Source organism: Macaca nemestrina, chromosome 3 (assembly GCF_043159975.1).
Source record: "Macaca nemestrina isolate mMacNem1 chromosome 3, mMacNem.hap1, whole genome shotgun sequence".
Taxonomy (NCBI): Eukaryota; Metazoa; Chordata; class Mammalia; order Primates; family Cercopithecidae; genus Macaca; species Macaca nemestrina.
In genome coordinates, this window is record NC_092127.1 from 102,202,646 (window position 1) to 102,225,406 (window position 22,761).

Genomic DNA, 22,761 nt, shown 5'->3' on the forward strand with positions numbered 1-22,761 from the left:
ATCCTGAACTGAGCAGAAACTGATGCAGATACCTGAAGGAACAAGGAGGCGCTCTGTGGAGAGGCTACCACGTGAGACCTAAGACCAATGAAGACAATCTTCTGCTCCTGCAAAATGGCCCATTCTCTCTCCTTTTTCCTTCACAATCCAGCCAGCAACTACAAAACTAGAGATGACTCTGGGGCCCACCATGCCATCTTACTGTCATATTCTGCTCCTTTTTTCCCTTATGAAAGATGAATGATCCCAACCCAGCACCAACCCCCACATGGGCTTAAGAAGAGTGACACCTATTGATTCTCCTTCGCCCATGTGTTATGCAAAAGATATCCATAAAGGGTCCCCCTGAGATCCTCCAATGGCAGACTTTATTTCCTGAGCTGCCTTCGTGATTTATATAGCAGTTTCTCCCCCTCTTCCGTCCCCAGCAGTGATCCCAGAACAGGATGTTGCTCGTAAATCTTTTTCCCTCAGCTTACCTACCACCCACTGACCAGCTTATTTTTACAAGAGTTGCTATTTCCCATACTCCCTCAGTGTAAGACCCCTATTAAGGTCACAGGAGTTTTGTTCTTGAGGTCTTTGCCCAGCATAGAATAGGGCACAGTCGAAATATCACACTTCTGCCATCGTGAGTACTGAAAACTGTACAAACATCTATGAAGGAATGTCAATATATTTTCAAAAATACATCCTTAATCCAGGGAGACAAAAAACAGGCAAATCACTAAGAAGACATAACCATTTCTTGAGGGCAGAGGCCAATAATCATTCTTCTATAAATTATTTAATGTATTAATTGATTGAATTTCTACTGTATCTGCTAGCTCATAATCAGCTGTCCAATGACAGAATCTTGTGAGGAAGATAAAAACAAAAACAGTTTAAATGCCATAATAAAAGGTTGTATCTTTGAGAAATGGGAGACCATTACTGCCTGAGGGTGAGAGAGGAGGTTTCACGGAAGAGGTGACTGAATCCATAGTTTAACAGCATTTGATGTTCTGAACCTCTCCTCCCCACCTGCTCCTCCCTTGGCTCCCAGTACTCTCCTGGGTTTTGTCAGCTTCTTTATCAGCTCCATCTCAACCACCTTAAGCCTTCTCTGCTACTTAGTTCCCACTAAGTTGCTACGTAGTTCAAGTTCCTGAGCACTCTCATCTGTTGGGAAATCTCATGCACAATTGTGATTCATTTTCTACTGAATAAATTGTGTGTTAAGCCCAGACCTTCCCCAATGAACTCTAGACTTAGAGAACCAATTGCCCACTTAACATCGCCACTTGCCAGGATTTTCACAGGCATTTCAAACCTGGACTACTCAAAAAGGAACTTGTACCGCCCTCCGTCTTTCCCATCTTGATGACAGCATCTCCCAGTGACAAAACCAACGATTAAGAATTGTTCTTGAGTCTCCTCTTTCATGCATCCAATCTACCTATCTTTTCTCACTGTTTACCAAAAAAAAAAAAAAAAAAAAAAAAAAAAAAAAAAAATCATCCAGAGCCCACTGGATTCTCTCCAGCTCTCCCATGCACTACTTACTTCATATCCCCACAATGGGTTGCTTTGCTTCTGCTCCTGGCTATGTCCCACTAAACTCCATTCTCCATTTGACAAGTGACCTTTTAAAATCATATTAAACCACTAACATATTTAAAATAGTTTGATGGCTTCCCATTACCTTAAATATATGGTCAAATTTCTTAGCATGGCTCACCAGCTCACTTCCTGACCTGGTGCTCTCTGCTCCAGCTACAGTGAACTTCATTCAGTTCCTCAAAACGACCCTATGGTTTGCTTCTGTTTTGTTTTTTCTTTTTGCCCAAGTCTTCACAAGTATGGTTCCTCTATCTGGAACACACATCTCTCTTTTATCCATTCCTCCACCCAACTTTTTCAACTCTAAACATACATCAATGTTCTGCCTAACTGCCTCTTCTAAGAAGTCTTCTCTGATTAGTCCTCAAATCTACACTGAGGTATTACTCCTATATGTTCCTGTAAAACCCTGTATTTCCCTGATAGCACTCACAGATCAAAGAATGGACTGATGAAGCAGGGATGGGAGGAAGGAATAGTATATGCCAAGGCACAGTACCTGAATGACAAAAGCCTGTATGTGGAATTGAGAGATCTTCTCTAAAGCAAGGCACCAAGGTTGAGAGAAGGACAGTAGTGATGGGAGATGAGACTTGAAAAACAAGCTGAGGCCCAGGGGATAAAGGGACTGAATGCCACACTAAGGGAATCAAACTCTAAAATGTAGGCGATATGGTGCTCTGGAAGTTTTTAACTAGAGAAGCAAAATGAATGTATGGGAAACTTCCTCGTATAACAAAGTTTCTCCTAATTATTATGGAACAGAAGAGGAAGAGTGATTAAATTAGAATGGGAGATAATGGCTTAAATCTAGAGAAGTAGAGGAAGATGTCCATGCACCACAATCAACAAATCTTAAAGGTTCAACCAGCAGACTGACTGAGCCATGTAACTCTTAAGGAGTCAAAAATGCCCATTAGCCTAGTAATGATACTATGATTTTTTTCCTGTGAGCCATCTCTTGGAGCAAATATCTTCAAAATATACACAATATTTCTGCTTTTTGGGGAGCTACAGTGCTTTCCTGGTTTGAAAATGCAGATATTGGAATCACCCATTGGGGGATGGTGAAGCCACTATGAAAGATTATACAGAGAAAATCCAGAGGATAAAAATAAAGCAAATCAGGGACAGAGATTTCAGGAATGCCAACTTTTATCAAGCAAGATAAAAGGAAGTTTGGTGAGAAATTGAGAGGGCCTCATCAGAATCGCAAGGCAGACGAGCCAGGATGTGTCTCAGAAATCAGAGAAGAGGAAGGATTGACTGCATCAAGCACAAAATTCAATATATATCACTCTGCACACAGTAGGTGCTGAGCATTTGCTGAAGTGCAAAATATACCGTAGTACCTCCATTTAGGGTGGGGGTATGTGTGTAAGATGCATATTTCTCAGATTATCAAGTTATTATCTTACTGTAGAAACTATCACCTTGCACATATCCCAGAACTTGAAAGAAAGAGAAAAAGAAAGAAAGAAAGAAAGAAAGAAAGAAAGAAAGAAAGAAAGAAAGAAAGAAAGAAAGAAAGAAAGAAAGAGGAAAAGAAAAGGAAAGGAAAGGAAAGAAAAGAAAGAAACTAATTACCACCCTGGGGAAGTGGGGAGAATACAGCACACCAAAAACCACATTCAGTGCCTGAATCAATGGATGTCAGCTCTGAGTTCTCTTAAAAAGAAACTAAAAATACTTTATTTCATACATATCATTACCCTAACCAATTTTCTGAACTGGGAAGTTTAATGCACCTTGTCTTCATTAAGGAGAAACCTTGCTGAAGTGTGAAAAGGCATTAGTATGAGAAGGTCATGTGAGTGGGTGTAAGGGACAGGGGTGCAGTGAATTGAGCAATCACAAGCACTGATGCAGGAGAAAGGCCTTTGGAGAAGAGAAGGCATATGCAAATACCTATGGGTTACAATCAGCAAATCCAAAAGCCTCAACCAGCAGACTGACTGAGCCAAGTAACTCTTAGGGAGTCAAAAATGCCCATTAGCCTAATAATGATACTACCAATTTTTTTTTTTTTTCTATGAGCCATCTTGGAGCAAATATCTTCAAAATACAGACAATACTCCTGAGTTTTTTTCTGGCTACAATGCTCTCCTAGATACAGACTTAGAATGCAAAATGAAGAGGGGGAATTCCCTCTATGGGCTATACCCTTCACTTCTCTTTTGCTATTAGGTGGATAAGAGAAAAAGCTTAGCAAGTGTGTGTAGAAACTGAACATTAACCCAAACCAAACAGCCTGGTTAAAACAGACAAAAGCACTGCTGTGAGAAGACATTGACAAATTAGCCTGAAAAGTGAAATACAGGTAACTTGTAGGCACCACTGGCTCTAAGGCTTGCCTGTACTTTCAAGCAATTTGTTTTTAAAAGGTCAATGAAGACAAATAGGTAGCAGTAAATCACTGTTTACATAATTCTGAAGACTTTATATAGATGCCTTAAAATGTAGTTTTCAACAGTTGAGTCAACAACGAGTAATTGTCTTAACAGTTACAGACTTTTTCACAGCAACACTAAGTTAACCCATTAGTAACAGAGTAAGAACTTTGGGTTGTTTTTCTAAGAAAGGGCAAATAAATACCCATTATAACCACCCTCCACATCAGCACTCCTCCATCTCTCTATGACAGCAACAATAACTCCAATAGCGGCAAACTCATATCACTCATTAATTGCTGGTTATTTGCAAAACACAGAGATATTGCTGAAGGATTAAATAGGTCTTTGGTATAAAAGACATTTACAACTCAGATGGATATATGATATGGAGGAAAATAATTACTAAAGGTTTTATTAGTCTGTGTCTAATCAGGAGAGAGAAATCATACAATAATGCAAACAGAAATTTAATATTTAAAAATATTAAGCTATGATAGAGGAATAACAATAAAGATGTATAGAACAACCCAGGCGGCTGGGTGCGGTGGCTCACACCTATAATCCCAGCACTTTGGGAGGCCAAGGCAGGTAGATCATGAGGTCAGGAGATTGAGACCATCCTGGCCAACATGGTGAAACCCCATCTCTACTAAAAATAAAAAAAATCAGCTGGGTATGGTGGTGTGCACCTGTAATCCCAGATACTCAGGAGGCTGAGGCAGGAGAATGGCTTGAACCCGGGAGGCAGAGACTGCAGTGAGCCAAGATCGCACCACTGCACTCTAGCCTGGTGACAGAGCGAGACTCGGTCTCAAAAAAAAAACAAAAAACTACAACAACCCAAGGCATGGTGGTTCATGCCTGTAATCCCAGCACTTTGGGAGGCTGAGGCAGGAGGACTGCTTGAGGCCAGAAGTTCAGGACCAGCTTGGGCAACATGGTGAGATCCCAGGTCTACAAAAAAATTATATTTAAAAAAAAAACCAGTCTAGTCATGGTGGCTCACACCTGTAATCACAGCATTTGGGAGGCCAAGGTGGGAAGATCACTTGAGCCCAGGAGACTGAGGCTGTAGTGAGCCGTGATTGTGCAATGCTGCACTCCAGCCTGGACAACAGAGTGAGACATTGTCTCAAAAAAACAGAAAAGGTGGTATTTCAGCTGAATCTTAAAGGATGACTAGGATATCAATAGACTGAGGAGCTGGAAAAGGGAGAGAAAACTCACTCCAGGTTGAGAAAACAGTTTCATTATTAACCCTGGGATCATTGGCAAACCACTTAATCCCTTTAAACTTCAAATAGAAATACCTGCCTGATCTACCCTACAAGATCTTTATAAGGTTAAAGTGCAATACTGGACTAGGAATAAGCTTTTTAAAAAGTTTAAAGCATTAGATGAACAAAAGTAGATGGTAATACCTGCACATAGTAACCTGAACGCAAGCTCTAATGTCAACTCCCTGTGGACTAATCTACCTCCACCCCAGTTCCTTCCCTCCCCCATGATACCAGTTTTTCTTCTCATCCCCTCTCCCTAGTTCCTAGTTGACACTTTTGACATCAAAGGCTCTCCACAAAGTCTTTGATGAATGAATGAATATTGGATTATCTTAAGAACAGAGAACTTCCACTTAAAATCAAACTAACCTGAAGGAAATATATGATTTCTATTTACTTGACCTAAAAGGGTAAAAAGTATTATTAAATGAATACCTAGTTTCTTTACACATAGTTATCTTTTTTTTTTTTTTTTTTTTTTTTTTTTTTTTGAGACAGAGTCTCACTCTGTCACCTAGGCTGGAGTGCAGTAGTGCGATCTCAGCTCACTGTAACCTCCGTCTCCCAGGTGCGCGCAATTCTCATGCCTCAGCTTCTCAAGTACCTGGGATTACAGATGTGTGCCAGCACGCCTGGCTAATTTTTCTATTTCCTGTAGAGATGATGTTTCACCATGTTGCCCAGGCTGGTCTCGAACTCCTGGCCTCAAGTGATCCACCCACCTCAGCTTCCCAAAGCACTGAGTTTTACAGGCATAAGCCACCGCGCGTGCCCTACACTTATCTTCATATGTACCCTAAACTATATCTTAAAGTAATATTTTAGTAAGAAATATGAAATGGGAATTTTATTGAGAAATTAATTCATAGTGTCACCTACCATTTCAAATTACCCAAACTCTTAATAATATAAGTTCCAGAGTAACGAAAATCAGACTCATCACCACCTGAACTCACAGTTGGCAGGAACATGTGATTACACAGTTCACACACAGTGCCAGGCGCTGGTCCCAGACAATGCTTCAGAGTTGGGTCTCAGAGCACGGGAAGGCTGCTTTCCCTGTACTGCCCAACGAAACCCAAACTTTTAAACCTCAGGTGTTCTATGAACATCATGAAGTTCAAATTCTCCACACCCTAGGTGCTGAAATTATCAAAGGCAAGTCAACAGAAAGGGAAGAAAATTAATATTTATTAAATGTCAATTGAGTACCAAGCACTCTGTGGGCTTTAAATGAATGTATATATTTAGTCCTCATTATGATCCTTAGTTTACAAATGAGAGAACTAGAGTTTAGAGAGGTTAAGAAAATTGCCCAGCATTACCTGTCTCATGGGGATACCACTCAAACCCAGATACAACTGATTTCAAAGCAAACTCTCCTAATTAGGCTGCCTCTCCAGCTGAAAATTTAGTGGCAGGGTCCCAGGGAGCCTGTAAGAAGTGTTCCACTCACCAGAGTCACTTCTGCAGGTTGAGGACATGAGACAGAAAAACAAACAAACAAAAAACCAATGAAACAATAACTGTTCCAAATATCCTCCTATCTCACCTCGTGCATTCCCTTTGCTCTCAACTCCCTTTGTCCTTTACAAGCTACTGAGGAACAAATTTTTCAAAATATATATTTTAGACAAATAAAATATAGTCTCCACTCTCATTTATTAAATACTCTGTCATACTGGAAAATTAAACCTCCATTCTTAAAGGACAATTTCATATCTCATTTACCAAGTGCTCTGCGGGGGACAGTAAGCCTCTGCCGGATGTTGAAAGATAATCTAAAACGAGAACTGCTACAACTTCTAACCGTTGAGAGGTTGATTTATTAACAGGGCAGCCACCTGACATCTGTGCAATGCTGTAACAGACCACAAAGTGTTCTCGGAGAGCACACATCATCTCACCGCGGCGATGAAAAGAGCTCTGAGAGGTAAACTGGGGAGATTCTAATTTAGGATGGGAACCACCTCCATTCCTTAATTTTTTTTTTCTTTTTTGGTAACTAATCTTTTCATCTTTTTCCTGCCATATGGCTCACTAGTGACCCCTATCTCATCACCCAGCCTCCCCTTCTCACACCCCCACTATGTCCCAGTGCAAAGAAATCAGCTTTGTTCCTTCATTGGAAAAGATGCACATTTCTCTGACTACTGTAGCCATGCTGAAACTATCTCCCAGGAACAACTTTTTATCTCATTCATGTCAAAAAAGAAGAGTCAGCTAGAGATCTGTGGCCCAAGACTCAGAGTTTTAAACCAGAGCTCAGAAATCATATCCTTGCCACCAGCTTCTACAAAGACAAAATGGAACAGGGACTTGAGGGTCCGGTGTTGGAAGGAAGCTAGCCACTGATGAGTCAGTTAACCTTTCTTTTCCCTTTTTCATCTGTACAACAGAACCTCACAGGGAGTTATGTGATTGAAAGCGTGCCTTTCAAATACTTAGCACAGGTCTCGTCTGGTCACTGTGCTTATTGAATTAAATACTGCCGTGGGTATCTGTACTCATGAAAGCAGGGTTAATTTGTGGTGTCTCCCACATTTTCACCATTCTGATATCAAAGCGGAATGGAAGGCCTTCAATACTCTTATGTGTAGTTGGAAACATTTCAGCTGGAGGACAGCTTCTCTCTGACAACCATCCAGGGATGCTGTGCTCCTTGCCAGCTGTGACCTCTGCTCCTTTCTCAAGTCTCACAACTTGCTTGGAAGATAGGCTCAGACGGTGATTACTAAACATGTGGAAAGTCAGTAAATACATTAGAATTATTGGGTGCCCAGTGCCTTACCAGTTCCACTCAGGTTACAAAGGGCAGTCTCTGACCTCCAGTTGTTTAAAATCCGGTTAGGGCTTGGACTGACCGCAACAGAGAAGCCAAGTGGAAAAACAGTAAGAGATAAGCTTGGTGAGGAGCTGACTACACAAGGAGAGTTTACTGAAGGTGGGCCTTAACTGCAGGCTGAATTTAGGCAGCAATTTGCTATCTTAATCCCATAAAATGTTGTACTATTTTTAATAGTGTTGCTTTCAACACCATAAAGTATGCACATACTTTAGTTTTGGTTAAAGGTTTTGATCATATTCAAAGCCTTGTAACTACACAAATAAAAAGAAATACTATCTTTAAACTCTAAAACCACTGCCTTTGGACTTCTTTTACAAAGAGCTAAGAATTTACTTAAAAACGAACCTTTTTCTACACTGCACAGGAATAAAGGAGTTTTCCTGCTGATGTTGGGTGGGAACAGGAGTAAAGGAGCCCTCAGTCTCCCGAGAGGAGCAGCACTCAGAAATCCCGCCCTGTTCCACTTTACTGTAACAATAACACAGCAGAACCCACTGCACTTCAATTCTCAACACACGCGGGATACCTGCAGGGCCGTCCTAGGCACAGCATTTTTCCAGTAGTGTTTGAGATTTGGAGTAAATCCTGGGAGACAGTGGCAGCTCCCTTGTAACCTCAACAAAGATCTTTTCCAGTGTGAACAGTCAAAATTCAAACGGAGAGCAGGCCCATGCTCACCACTAGGAAACCCTGTTTTCCTTTAATTAAAAAAAATGTAGAGGTCATCCCTCAGCTTTGTTTACAAGTAATGAGTCCAGCAGCCCCCATTTATCACCCCTGGAGATTCTTTTACACTTTGATGTGAAAAGAGTCAGGGCCCATTGTGATTTCAACTACTCCAACAGCAGTCCTTTCATTTGCAAACGAGGCCCTGGCCCCCAGTTAGAACCAACTGTCAGAAAAAAATTCATTGCCTTTCCTTCCAATTATTTATCAGAGACAGAGGAGAGAAGCTGGCTTTAAGACATCCCTCAAGAAAAGGTTCCCAGCACACCCCTAATGCATTCCTTACCTTCCCTGGTTCTTTTGGCCCAGAATGCCCCTTTCCCAAATTCCACAGCTCATGAAAGCCAGTCTCTGCTTTCAAACCATCCCATCTGGAATGACTTTCTCCTTTAAGCTTTCACAGAAAACCCAAGGGGCCTAACATTACTTATCATTTAGGTGTCCCTCCCTTAGGGCAACTCTGCAATTTTCTCCAGAGCAAGGAAAGTACCAGCACTCTGAATTCCCTAACAGACACTCAGCCATCCCAACAATGGGTTCAAAAGGCACCCATTTTTTCCCCATCTCTACCAGTCTCTCACATTGGAAAAAAACAAAAAAACAAAAAACAAACAAACAACAACAAAAAAAACATGACTATTAAGGAACTTTAAAAGGGAATGAGGCTTTAAAGATTTATTGAACTATTTAAGAAGTGTGAAGTAGTAGACAAAAAGAAGAAGGGACCCAATACAACTAAAGAGGTTTCTTTTTTTAATGTAAACTTTTAAAATTAAAAATAACATACATTTCTTAAAGTGCAGAGGTCACATATAAATTTTCACAGAATGATATACTCTTGTAACCAACACCCAGATCAAAACAGAATACCAGCACTCCTGGGCAATTAAACTATTTTAAGCAAAAAGAGTTATCTTGAATCTAACCAAGCTTTTAGTGCTAACTTCATTCTTCAGGAAATACATGGGATAGGTTGACAGTTTCTCAATCTCAGCACTATTGACATTAGAAACCAGAAAATTATTTGTGGTGGGGGCCATTCTGTGCATTGTAGATGTTTAATAGCATCCCTGGCCTCTACTCACTAGATTGTGATGACTAAAAATCTCTCTAGACATTGTCAAATGTCCCCTGGAAGAGAGGGAAACAAAATTGTCCTCCGTTAAGAACTACTGGTATATTGAAACAAGTTAAACACATTAATAGGAAACAAACAAATCCACAAAGTAGGACATACATTCAACTCTGTTTCCTTAACTAGTAAATGCTCCCACCCCACAAGTAAATAGAGTAAATGCTGCTCTAGATTAAGACTCAAGAGACAAAACCTAATGCAATATGTGAACTTTGGTTTCCTTGAATCAGGATGAAGACAATTTTATTATTTATTTTTTATTTTATTTATTTATTTTTTTGAGATAGAGTCTTACTCTGTCGCCTAGGCTGGAGTGCAGTGGTACAATCTCGGCTCACTGCAATCTCTGCCTCCTGGGTTCAAGCGATTCTGCTGCCTCAGCCTCCTGAGTAGCTGGGACTACAGGGTCATGCCACCCCACTTTGCTAATTTTTTTTATTTTTAGTAGAGATGGGGTTTCACCATGTAGGCTGGGCTGGTCTCGAACTCCTGAACCTTAGGTGATTTACCCGCCTTGGCCTCCCAAAATGCTGGAATTACAGGCATGAGCCACCACACCCAGCCAAAAACAATTTTAAAAGACATTTTAAAACAATCTAGAAAGTTTGGGGCCGGGCATGGTGACTCACACCTGTAATCCCAGTACTTTGGGATCTGCTGAGGTGGGCAGATCACTTGAGGTCAGCGGTTTGAGACCAACTGGCTAACATGGTGAAACCCCGTTTCTACTAAAAACACAAAAAATTAGCCAGGCGTGGTGATGTGCGCCTATAATCCAAGCTACTCGGGAGGCTGAGGCAGAAGAATCACTTGAACCCATGAGGTAGAAGTTGTAGTGAGCCCAGATTGCACCATCACACTCCAGCTTGGGCAACAAGAGTGAAACTTCGTCTCAAAAACGAAAAAAAAGAAAAAGAAGAAAGTTCAGAGATAGACTACGTATTAGATGAATCCAAGATGTTAATTTTATTAGGTGTGAGACTGGTATGTATTCATGTAGGGAAATATCCATATATTTTTAGAGATGCACATAAAGTATGCAGAAGTGAAGTGGAATTTGCTCTAAAATAGTTCAGCAAAGAAAAGAAGTAAAAAGGATAGTGTTTTTTTTGTTTTTTGTTTCTTTTTTTCTTTTTTTTTTTTTTTTGAGACGGAGTCTCGCTCTGTCGCCCAGGCTGGAGTGCAGTGGCGCGATCTTGGCTCACTGCAAGCTCCGCCTCCCGGGTTTACGCCATTCTCCTGCCTCAGCCTCCCGAGTAGCTGGGACTACAGGCGCCCGCCACCTCGCCCGGCTAGTTTTTTGTATTTTTTAGTAGAGACGGGGTTTCACCGTGTTAGCCAGGATGGCCTCGATCTCCTGCCCTCATGATCCGCCCGTCTCGGCCTCCCAAAGTGCTGGGATTACAGGCTTGAGCCACCGCGCCCGGCCTGTTTTTTGTTTCTTTAAGTATGGCAAAATTGGGCTAGGCACAGTGGCTCAGGGCTGGGCGTGGTAGCTTAGCGGGATCAGGCCTGTAATCCCAGCACCTTGTGGGGCTGAGGCGGGAGGATCACCCGAGGTCAGGAGTTTGAGACCAGCCTGGCCAACATGGTGAAACCCTGTCTCTACTAAAAATAAAAAATTAGCCAGGTGTGGTGGCATGCACCTGTAGACCCAGATACTTGGGAGGATGAGGCAGGAGAATTGCTTGAACCTGGGAGGCAGAGGTTGCAGTGAGCGGAGATCGCACCACTGCACTCCAGCCTGGGCGACAGAGTGAGATTTCGTCTCAAGAAATAAGGAAAAAAAAAATTCCAACCGGAAATGACCTAGTTGTCCCAGCATTCTCCATAGTCTGATTCACATACTCAGCTATGAAGGTCTCTGCAGGCCTTTGCTTTCTCCAGTAAAATTAGGCTACTAATATGAACACCTTACAGAGCATAGAAAACATGACTCAGATTTTGAAATAATGGTTCCCCAGCTTCTGCAAAACAGGAGAAACCGGAACTGAAATTCTCTTCTTCCTAAAGGAGGCTGACTACTATGGCTTCAGAAGAAAAGTACTGTTACAATGGAAGGCCTCCAGAAAGAAAAATGTTTCTTTCCCACATCTAGACAGTATAAAATTAGTATCCCTACAAAGACAATGTTATCCCCAGCAATTCAACTCAGTGTTCATCTTATCTACCACCTGGACCAAGTTCATCACCTAAAATGATATAATGCCAAATGCCTGGACTAGTGTCCATTATACTGAAGGCACAAAATAATTATTAACATTAATTCATTCTCCTCCAACTCTTAGCCTTAGTAGGGAGTTCAGGGCTAAAGACAGAGAGAAAAAGTACATGCAAATAAACAAAACTGACCCTTGGGCACAATGGCTTGTGAGCTTAGAATAAAGATGACTCTAAACAGAAACCTACCTTAGAGGCAAGCAATTCCTCTCCTAAACATCTGCCCAAAAGAAATAAAAACACATGTGGAACACTGTTCATAAAAACAAAAAAGTGGATACTACCTAAATGTCCATTAACTGACAAATAGTACAAAGATGGCACATCTGTGCAATGGAATATTATTTAGCAATAAAAAAGACTAAAAAACTGATACATGCTACAATATGGATGAATCTTGAAAACTTTATCCTTAGAAGCCAGTCACAAAAACTCATATATTGTACGATTGTACTTATATAAAATGTCCAGAATAGGCAAAATTATTGAGGATTAATGGTTACCTGGGACTGGGAATGAAAATGGGATTAACTGTAATCAGGTAGTTCCATCTAGATGGAAATGTTCTAAAGCTGGATTGTACTAACGGTTGCCCAACTCGGTAAAGTTACTAAAAATTAAATTGTATACTTAAAATAGCATGTAAATTATACCTCAATAAAGTTACTTCTGTTGTTTTTCAACATGATTTTGCCACTTGTAGAAGAGTAAATACTAAGTAGCAGTGTTTCCTTATATGCAAAATTTAACTTTCCTTTTGGGAAATAACTAATTCCAAAAAATATTTCCTCACTTCTCAGATAAGTCTGAATCTAAACTCTTCTAAACCCATCAAACTGAGTGACTCATCTTAAACTACATATGACAATGACACATACTTATCAGTTAGCAATCATTTTCTAAAGTGAAGGAAAACAAGGTGTTTTGTATAAGAATTATTCTTGCACTTGTAAATCAGGCCAGAAACTAGTTCACTTGAAAATGTGGAAACCTTATTTCCCCATTTCACAATTCCAGGTGTGCACTATTTACTATGTCCAAGCCAATCACTATTTCAGGAAAACATGACCTACAGCCATTAATCTCTCTAGTAAGCATCTAGAAGTTTGGGCCTTGATTTACTTGCACAAAGAAGATCTGTCCATATAATAGATGTTAATCTGTTTAACACCTTGTAGCTTCCTCAATAATTGAAAACTCTTCTCAATTAGGAGAGTTAAACATTATTTCAAACTCGAAAAGGAGAGCTTCCAGGGCTACAGTATTCCATCCTATATGATTCAAGGTTCACAAAATCCAATCCCTCAAATCTTCCCAAAAACTGAAAAGCATCTCAGCAAATCTCCTAAAACACTTCAGTACCCACTCTGAATGGCAGAAGACAATAAAATTATGTCCCATCCATTTGGTGGTATAGCCTGAAATGACATTTCTTTCATTCTTATGGTTTACCTTAACACATTTTCCCCTGTCCTCAAGTAAAAATTTCCCAGAATATATCCCAACTTTACTCTCTGGCTTCAGTTACCTGTGCCCAATTTCAGAAGAATGTGATTTAGCACACACTTTGTAAAATTTAATTTTAGTTTCAAGATTCCAAAGAGAAAATTAGACATTTCAAGCAGCTGATACAAAAGAGTAAGAAGGGGAACACATTAGTGAAATGGCAAAAAGGCACATTTTCTCCTTCAATAAGGAAAAAGAAATTAGAAAGTCCAATCAAAGCAAAAGCACTATTCAAAGATGAAGCAATTTAAAATTTGGTATTAATTTGAACAAGTTATTCAGTTAATGATAGTTCATTAGTCCTGATCAATATGAATCTTCTGTTCAAGTAGTTTTGGGGCTGATGTTGGAGGAGAAATAAAATCCTAGACACCATTTTCCTTCTCAATCAAAATAATGTAAATAATGCTTATTGGTTTTTCCACTTTCATTGTCATTTTAAAGACAAAGCTTGCAAGGGCACAAATAATCATAAAATAAAATATGCTATCAATCTGGATAAAACCAAAACAGACTAGCTGGAGGGAAGGTGACAGTAAGGAGGTGGAACAAAGAGTAAGGATAATTATATTATCATCTTAGACCATGAGAAGTTGATGGGAAAGTAATATCCTCATATAAAATATATGATAAAGATATTTAAATATATTGAACAGAAGAAATAAAATACAGCATGGGCTTGAACTGTGCAAGTCCACTGACATGTGGATTTTCTTCTGCCTCAGAGACATTAAGACTTTCTTCTTACACTCAGCAAGAAGAGGATGAAAATGAAGACCTTTATGATGATCCACTTCCACTTAATGAACAGTAAATGCATTTTATCTTATGATTTTTTTGAGACAGGTCTTGTTCTGTCACCTAGGCTGGAGTGCAGTGGTGTAATCTCGGCTCACCACAGCCTTGACCTCCAGGGCTCAAGCAATCCTCCCACCTCAAGCCTTTACCCCACCCCAACCCGTCAGTAGCTGGGACTACAGGTAGCTAATTTTTGTATTTTTTGCAGAGACAGGGTTTAACCATGTTGCCCAGGCTGGTCTCAAATGAATTCCTGGACTCAAGCAGTCTGCCCACCTCAGCCTCTCAAAGTGCTAGGATTACAGGCATGAGCCACCATACCTAGCCATGATTTTAATAACATTCTCTTTTCTCTAGCTTACTTTATTGTAAGAATACAGTACTTAATACATGTACAAAATATGTGTTAATCAGCTGTTTATGTTATTTGTAAGGTTTCCAGTCAACTGTAGGCTAATTCGTAGTTAAGCTTTTGGGGAGCCAAAAGTCATGCAAATTGACCCCTAAACCTCACAGTGTTTCAAATATCAAAATGAATGGAAACTTTATAAAATAAAGGAGTATATACTATGTGATTATATTTAAATAAAATTGAAAAGCAGACAAAACAAATGCAGGGTGTTAGAAGAAGTCAGAACAGTGGTGACTTTTAAGGGAGGTAGTAGCTGAAAGGGGATAGGAGGGGAATTCTAGAAAGCTGGTCTTGATCTGTTACACAAGCGTGTTCACTTTATGAAAATGCACTAAACTAGGCTGGGCGCGGTGGCTCACGCCTGTAATCCCAGCACTTCAAGAGGCCGAGGCAGGTAGATTACCTGAGGTCAGGAGTTTGAGACTGGCCTGGCCAACATGGTGAAACCCTGTCTCTACTAAAAATGTACAAAAATTAGCTGGGCATGGTGGTGTGCCAGCTACTCGGGAGGCTGAGGCAGGAGAATCGCTCGAACCCAGGAGGTGGAGGACCCAGCGAGCTGAGATCATGCCATTGCATTCCAGCCTCGGCGACAACAGCAAAACTCCATCTCAAAAAAAAAAAAAAAAAAGAGAAAAGAAAAGGAAATGCCCTAAACTGTACTAACAACGTCTGCCTTTCTCAGTCTGTTAGACTCCAGTAACAATTGTTAGAAAGAACTATTAAAAAGGGGGAGGGAAGGAAGGGGAAGAAATATATAAGTGAGCTCAAATTCAACAGTGTCAAGTGCTGATAAATCTGGAAGTCACAGAATAAGCTTATTGTTTCTAAGAACTACAACAAATATTGTCTTTACACATTACATTAATATTCTGTCCATGCTTATGACTTTTGATAGCCCTGAGCAAAGTAAGGGTTCATGCTCAGACTTCAATTTAGTTTGAATGATTAGAGCTGCGTACTCAATATACATCTCTTTCCTTTGCAAATATGTCCTAGTCCTGGACCAGTTCCACATGAATTTAATGTTTTTTTTTTTTCTGGGCAACTAAAAGATTAAATACCTATCATGATTAAACATTTAAACAAGTGAGCTACTGGTGTGTATTAAAAATAGAACTTTTTAAAGGATATCCCCAAGCTTACCACTTGTACTAGGTACTAAAATTAAAAGGAGTATACTGAGGAGGTGAGGAGCCAGAAATTATGATAAAAGTAACAAATAATAAGAACACTCTGTAATTGCTAGAATGTTATAAGGGGCAGTTACCTATCCAAACTTAATAATTAGCAAAACCAAAAAAAAAAAAATAAGTAAGAGAATATAAAGTATCTTTTTTTAGGCCGGGTGCTGTGGCTCATGCCTGTAATCCCAGGACTTTGGGAGGCGGGAAGTAGGGGGTGGTTTACAGATCACAAGGTCAGGAATTCAAGACCATCCTGGACGACATGTTAAAAAAAAAAAAACGATAATTAGCCAGGTGTGGTGGTGGGCACCTGTAGTCCCAGCTACTCAGGAGGCTGAGGCAGGAGAAAAGCTTGAACCTGGGAGGTGGAGGGGCCAAGACTGCACCACTGCACTCCAGCCTGGGAGACAGAGTGAGACTCCATCTCAAAAACAAACAAAAAATATATATATATGTATTTTTTTGACTTTAAGTTCTGGGATACATGTGCAGAACACGCAGGTTGTACACACATGCCATGGTGGCTTGCTGTACCTATCAACCTGTCATCTAGGTTTTAAGCTAAAATATCTTTTTAATCATGTCAGTGATAATACTTTTACCCACTATAATTGATTCATCTACCAGAAATAACACACGAACCAACGTCAATAACTCAACCTTTTTGAAAAATCAGACCTCCACGAAAATCTTACAATTAAAATTTAAAATTTCTTCAGCTCCTTAAATTCTCACCAGTCTGACATCTACATTCTTATAGGAAGATGTTTTAATAGCCTACAGTAGTCAACTCTAACTGATGAATTCAAAGGGATTCCAATCAAAATGCCAATCATAATTTTTTTAGAAAATGATTAATTACTTCAGAGTATATTGAGAAGCATGAGAATGAATAGCTATTAAAATTCTAAAAATGAGAATTACAAAGAATCTGCCTCAATATTAAGACATATAAAGATACAGTGAAACAATATGCCACAGTTGCCAAAAGACACATCAATGGAGCAAAAGACAGCCCAACAACAGCCCCAGAACTGTGATAAAATTTAGACCTAGCATTCATATCTGCGGGAAAAAGATAGGTGATTTAATAAATAACGATGAAACAATTGTCTAGCTTTTTGCTTAAAAAAAAAAATGGTTCCTAGCCAGGTGCAGTGGCCCACACCTGTAATCCCAACACTTTGGGAGGCCAAGGCAGGCAGATGATGAGGTCAAGAGATCAAGACCATCCTGGCCAACATGGTGAAACCCCGTCTCTACTAAAAAATACAAAAATTAGCTGGGCATGGTTGTGTGTGCCGCAGTCCCAGCTACTCAGGAGGCTGAGGCAGGAGAATTGCTTGAACCTGGGAGGTGGAGGTTACAGTGAGCCAAGATCGTGCCACTGCACTCCAGCCTGGTGACAGTGAGACTCCATCTTAAAAAAAAAAAAAGAAAAAGAAAAAGAAAAAGAAAAAAAAATGGTTCCCTAACATCCCCCATCTTTACCTTTTCCTATTAATATGAAATATACAATATATTCAAGTTAACTACATATGGATCAAAATATTAAAAAGTCAAAGAGGGTCAAGCAGCTAACTAAATGTGTGAATCTGGCTGTGCAGAGGGCTATAACGAATTGAAAAGCGTCAGTGCTTTCTCAACTTTTTTTTTTTTTTTACATCAAGTCTCTGGGGCAAACGGACAAAGCAGATGTCTGCGGGGGAAATTAGATAGGAGCTCTGGCTGACCTTTAGGCTTGCGGGGAGGGGTGGGGGGAAATCAATATCATGGCACACCTGAAAAGCATTTGATGGCATACCACTTGGGAAGTTCTGAATTAGAAAGCCTGTGTTCTGCTTAAAAGAGCTGAAGCTATTCAATTCTGTCTGAGCACTGCTACATGGCAATGCAAGCCCAGGGTTGCTAAATCTTAAATTTTTCATGAGAAGATAGAAGATTGTTAAGTAAAAAACATTGGCAGATAATTTCTTTCAGAATTCTGTGACAGGCCAACCAAAACCCATATGTTGACCAGATCTGTCCCACAGTCCACCAGCTTACAAGTTCTGATTTAAATGCAAAAATGAAATCGTACAAGTGCCAGCAAAGAACACATGACATTATTTTCACAATCTTGGAGGAGGAAAGACCTTTCTAAGGGCAATCAAGGCCAGAATCCATAAAGGACAAGACATTTAACTACATAAAAATGTAAAACGTATGTGTAACCCAACATTATGAATAAACCTAAAGACAAATGATAACAGCTTTCCCCCAGGCTCTAGCAGAATGTGAATTGCAGCAGTCAGGGTCAACTGTCTTCCCTTTGGTGAGGGGAGAGAGTAAACCAAGTTTAACAGGCCCACAGTGATGACCAGGAACTGAATCATTTCCTAAGTGAACCAGAAAGGGGGAGAAGTGGGAGAACATTTGGGTTGGTCCACAATTGCAGGCACCATCATCTATTCTGTGGCATTATAAATATTAGTTAAATAAGTCTGAGTCTACATTTCCTATAATGTTTTTATTTTTTAGACTAGTCAAATGCAGTAGCAAGAAGGGAGAAAATAATTCTATCATAAATAGAAATTATGGCTGGGCATGGTAGCTCACACCTGTAATCCCAGCACTTTGGGAGGTCGAGGCAGGTGGATCACCTGAGGTCAGGAATTCAGGACACCAGCCTGACCAACATAGTGAAACCCTGTCTCTACTAAAAATACAAAAATTAGCCAGGTGTGGTGGCATGTGCCTGTAGTCCCAGCTACTTGGGAGGCTGAGGCAGGGGAATCACTTGAACCTGGGAGGCAGAGGTTGCAGTGAGCCAAGATCATGGCACTATACTCCAGCCAGGGCAACAGGAGCAAAACTTTGTCTTAAAAAAAAAAAAAAAATTTAATTAATAAATAGAAATTATGATAAAAGTAACAATAAAAACAATTCTGTAATTGCTAGAATGTTACTACAAGGGGTAGTAGTAATATTTAAAAACATTTAATATGTTTTTGGTGTGGCACAGAGGCTCACGCCTGTAATTCCACTACTTTGGGAGGCCAAGGCAGGGGGATCACCTGAGGTCAGGGGTTCAAGACCAGCCTGGTCAACGTGGTGAATCCCAGCTACTTGGGAGGCTGAAGCAGGAGAATCGCTTGAACCTGGGAAGTGGAGGTCGCAGTGAACTGAGGTCGCACCACTGCACTCCAGCCTGGGCAACAGAGTGAGACTCCATCTCAAAAAAAATATATATATATATATAAAAAATATATATATATATAAAAATATATATATATATAAAATATATATATATATAAAATATATATATATAAATATATATATATATATTTTTAGTAGCTAATAGTTTAAATAAAAACTAATCAGTGATAATTCTTTCTGAATGTCAAATGAGTTATTGTTTAAAACTCCTTCAAAATGTTAATAATATCCCCTCAATCAAAACTGATCAATTACTATATGCAAGAAGGCACTAAATTGTGTGTGCAGAGTTGGAGGGAGAGATGTGAAAGGGGCAAAATATAAATATGAAGGAATTCCCTCCTTCACAGCTTTCCAGATGAGGTGGATTCGTTTATTTATTTCAAGCACAGGCTGAGCATGTGTACGCTTTCCCCAAATCAGTGCAATCTTGTTATCGCGAACACAGCATTAGAATGCTGATTTAATCATTTAAATTAACATCACATTTTTAAAAAATGAGTTAACAGACTCGGCAATTGCTAGCTTTAAAAGACAATATGTAGCCAGTCCAACAAGTTGGACTTCATGTAGAGAAAACTGAACATTTCAATCATTTTCCTGCACCAGTGAGTTCTTAAGTTGCAAATTGAAAAAGACCAAACTTATTCATTGAAAAGTGGATCATAAAATTAAATATCAGCATGTCTTTGAATCATAGATTCCATGCTTACCTGTTGCCACTGCTGTTGACTCTTTCCGTAAATGCCATTGTTCCCAGTCAGTGGAAAGTGGCAAGTCTGTTCATCTGAAAGAGAAACAAACAGCAGCCCGTGAACATTAGCCTGTGGGTAAATTCAGGGATACACATGACCTGTAAGAAGTTTTCCTGGAGACAGAATTCCAAGTTCTCATTTGAATTAGAAAATGGTTCTCCAATTCCCAAGTTGCATGAATAAACTATCTAGTATATATCAAAGGCCAATTGCACTTTTAACTGTGAGGCTGCTTCTCAAAGCCATTTCAGCAAGAAAACAATGTGCACAAGTTTACCATAAGGAGGAGGGGGAGGAGAAAAGGAAATACCATTCCCCTGGTGCCTACTTTGTGCCAAGCATTGTGTTAAATATAAATAAGCCCTTTGAAAAATGGCATTTCATTAATACATTATAATAAAGTTGCAAGGCAGATACTAATATCCTATTTTATAGATAAGAAAATGGAGACTCAAAATCATTAAAAAAAAAGAAAGAAAGAAAGAAAGAAAGAAATGTAGACTCAGTTTTAAGTAATTTGCCTAAGGTCACAGGTTGTGTCAGCATCCTCACTAGAATTAAAAGGAAGAAAAGTTAAGAGTGTCAAGTATGCAAGAGAAAGGTAATCAACAGGTCATTCTCACAGGAGAATGCAACACTTAACAAGAAAAGTGGGTCCTGGTAACAATCAATCTTAAGATTTTACTTCCACTCATTAAAGGTACTTAATCAAAACGAAACCCAAATAAAACAACTACTGAGCATTCTTTCAAAACAAGACTGAATTTGGGGGAAAAATTAGTATCCAATCTGGGCAGATAGTCTTGCTACTATCTTGTGTAACTCTGGAAACAACCTCTCATGGTTAACACTGTCTACAGCTGTTTCCTTTTCCCTCTCTAGTAAGTATTTATAAATTGACTACACTTACCCTAACTTGCATTAAATAGTTTGTTTTACTTTTCAAACATCCTTAAGGCAAAGGTATGTTACTAAATTATCTTAGTACAGACTCAACAAACCATTTGATACAAATGGAAACACACATTAAATTTGTAATCATTTTAACTTACCTCTGTTTAAGAGGCTGTTACAATTTTGGCTGAGGTTGAAACACTGAATATAGTCCTTGATAGCTCTATTCTTACTCCTGATAAGGTTTTTTATCTCCCTCTCCATGGAATTTAAATTGCTGACTTGCTAACTACAATGTTTCCATACTAGCAGACATAATTTGTCACTCTATCTCCTCTCTCAAAAGATTGCAGCATGGATGTTGCAAATATTCTAGTTAACTCACACTAGCAGAGATCTACTTTTCAGGGTCAAACATGTGTCACTCCTCTGACCAGCAATAGTGGCCCCCTAGGCAAGTTTTCTCAATTCTCCAACTCAATCCCCACTCTTCTCCCTCCCTTTCCCTCACCACTTACTATCGCTCACTTTCTCCTCTTTCTCTGCATTCCTCGCTCTACCCCTGCCTTCGCTGCTCACACTTTCTCTCTCTTGACTTGCAGGGCTGGCACACAGTAAGTGATCAATAAAACACTATTGCATTCCTGTTGGCATTATTCTTCATAACACCTCTGTAGAGGCACCTGAAGAGTCCCTGATGGCAGTTCCTCACATGACCCTCCCAATGAAGATGCTCAACCTGCTTGCAACCCAATAGCACCCACCCCTAGGGCTCTTTGGTGGACAGTGATAACAGTAGGAAAGGAGACAGGTTGGGCTGTTGGGTGGCTATCAATCTGAGAGGGGTCCTGAGTTCACTTGTTTGTTCACTGACTGACAGAACCAACAAATGTATCCTGAGTATCTGCTTTAAGCCAGGTACTAAGAAAAAAAGAGAGTGGGCCGGATGTGGTGGCTCAATCCTGTAATCCCAGCACTTTGGGAGGCCAGGGTGGGCTGAATGTTTGCGCTCAGGAGTTCAAGACCAGCCTGGGCAACATGACAAAACCCCGTCTCTGCTAAAATTAAAAATAAATGGCCAGGTGTGGTGGTGCATGCCTGTGGTCCCAGCTACTCTACTCAGGAGGCTGAGGTGGGAGGATTGCTTGAGTAGGGATGCAGATGGGAGGGGTGATGTAGGTTGCAGTAAGCTGAGATTGCACCACTGCCCTCCAGCCTGGGTAACACAGCAAGGCCCTGTCTCAAAAAACATAAAAAATAGAGTGAAGAAAAGACTCTTGCTACCACTGAGCTTACATACTACAGAAGGTAAGCAAAGACACATTCAGTAAAATAGATAGATGTTAGAAAAGCAAAATAGGAGTATAGAGTACAGAGAGGAATCAAGGTAGGGTACTGTAGTTTTATGTAGGGTGGTCAGAGAACACAACATTTGAGCAAAGACTTAAAGTGAGGAGCAAGCCGTGGAGATCTGTAATGAAAAAGGGTCCTTGAGACTGATAAGTAGAAGACTGAAGGAGTGAGCAACGCCCTAGGTCTCACCGCTCAGGAGCACTACAGATTCTCGGGTAGGTGAATGGGGTTCAAAGTGAGAGAGACCATAGCTTCTGAGGAATCGAGCCCCTGGACACAGCCAGGGACCTATCTGTGCAACTAAAACGCTTAACTTCGCGAAAGGCTTGATCTTTCCCCACAGAGGGAGAGAGGGGCAGGAAGGCTGCATCATGAGATTACTGACTGATATCTCAGTTGTGTCTCACAACAAAGACCAAAGTCAGCCTAAGCAAGGCTGTTGAGGGTGATGTGT

The 22,761-nt window shown here is 40.1% G+C and overlaps 1 protein-coding gene across 3 annotated transcripts in view; it reads right to left on the reverse strand.

The window, feature by feature from the left end:
• The window catches only part of LOC105479662 (ALF transcription elongation factor 1), a 202,959-nt gene that overhangs the window by 168,807 nt on the left and 11,391 nt on the right, over positions 1 to 22,761 (reverse strand). For all 3 annotated transcript variants that reach the window (XM_011737760.3, XM_011737758.2, XM_011737759.3), the window contains exon 2: positions 20,019 to 20,092. In XM_011737760.3, the coding sequence (XP_011736062.2) occupies positions 20,019 to 20,056 (38 nt within the window). In that variant the 5' untranslated portion in view covers positions 20,057 to 20,092. The remainder of the gene's footprint in view (positions 1 to 20,018; positions 20,093 to 22,761) is intronic.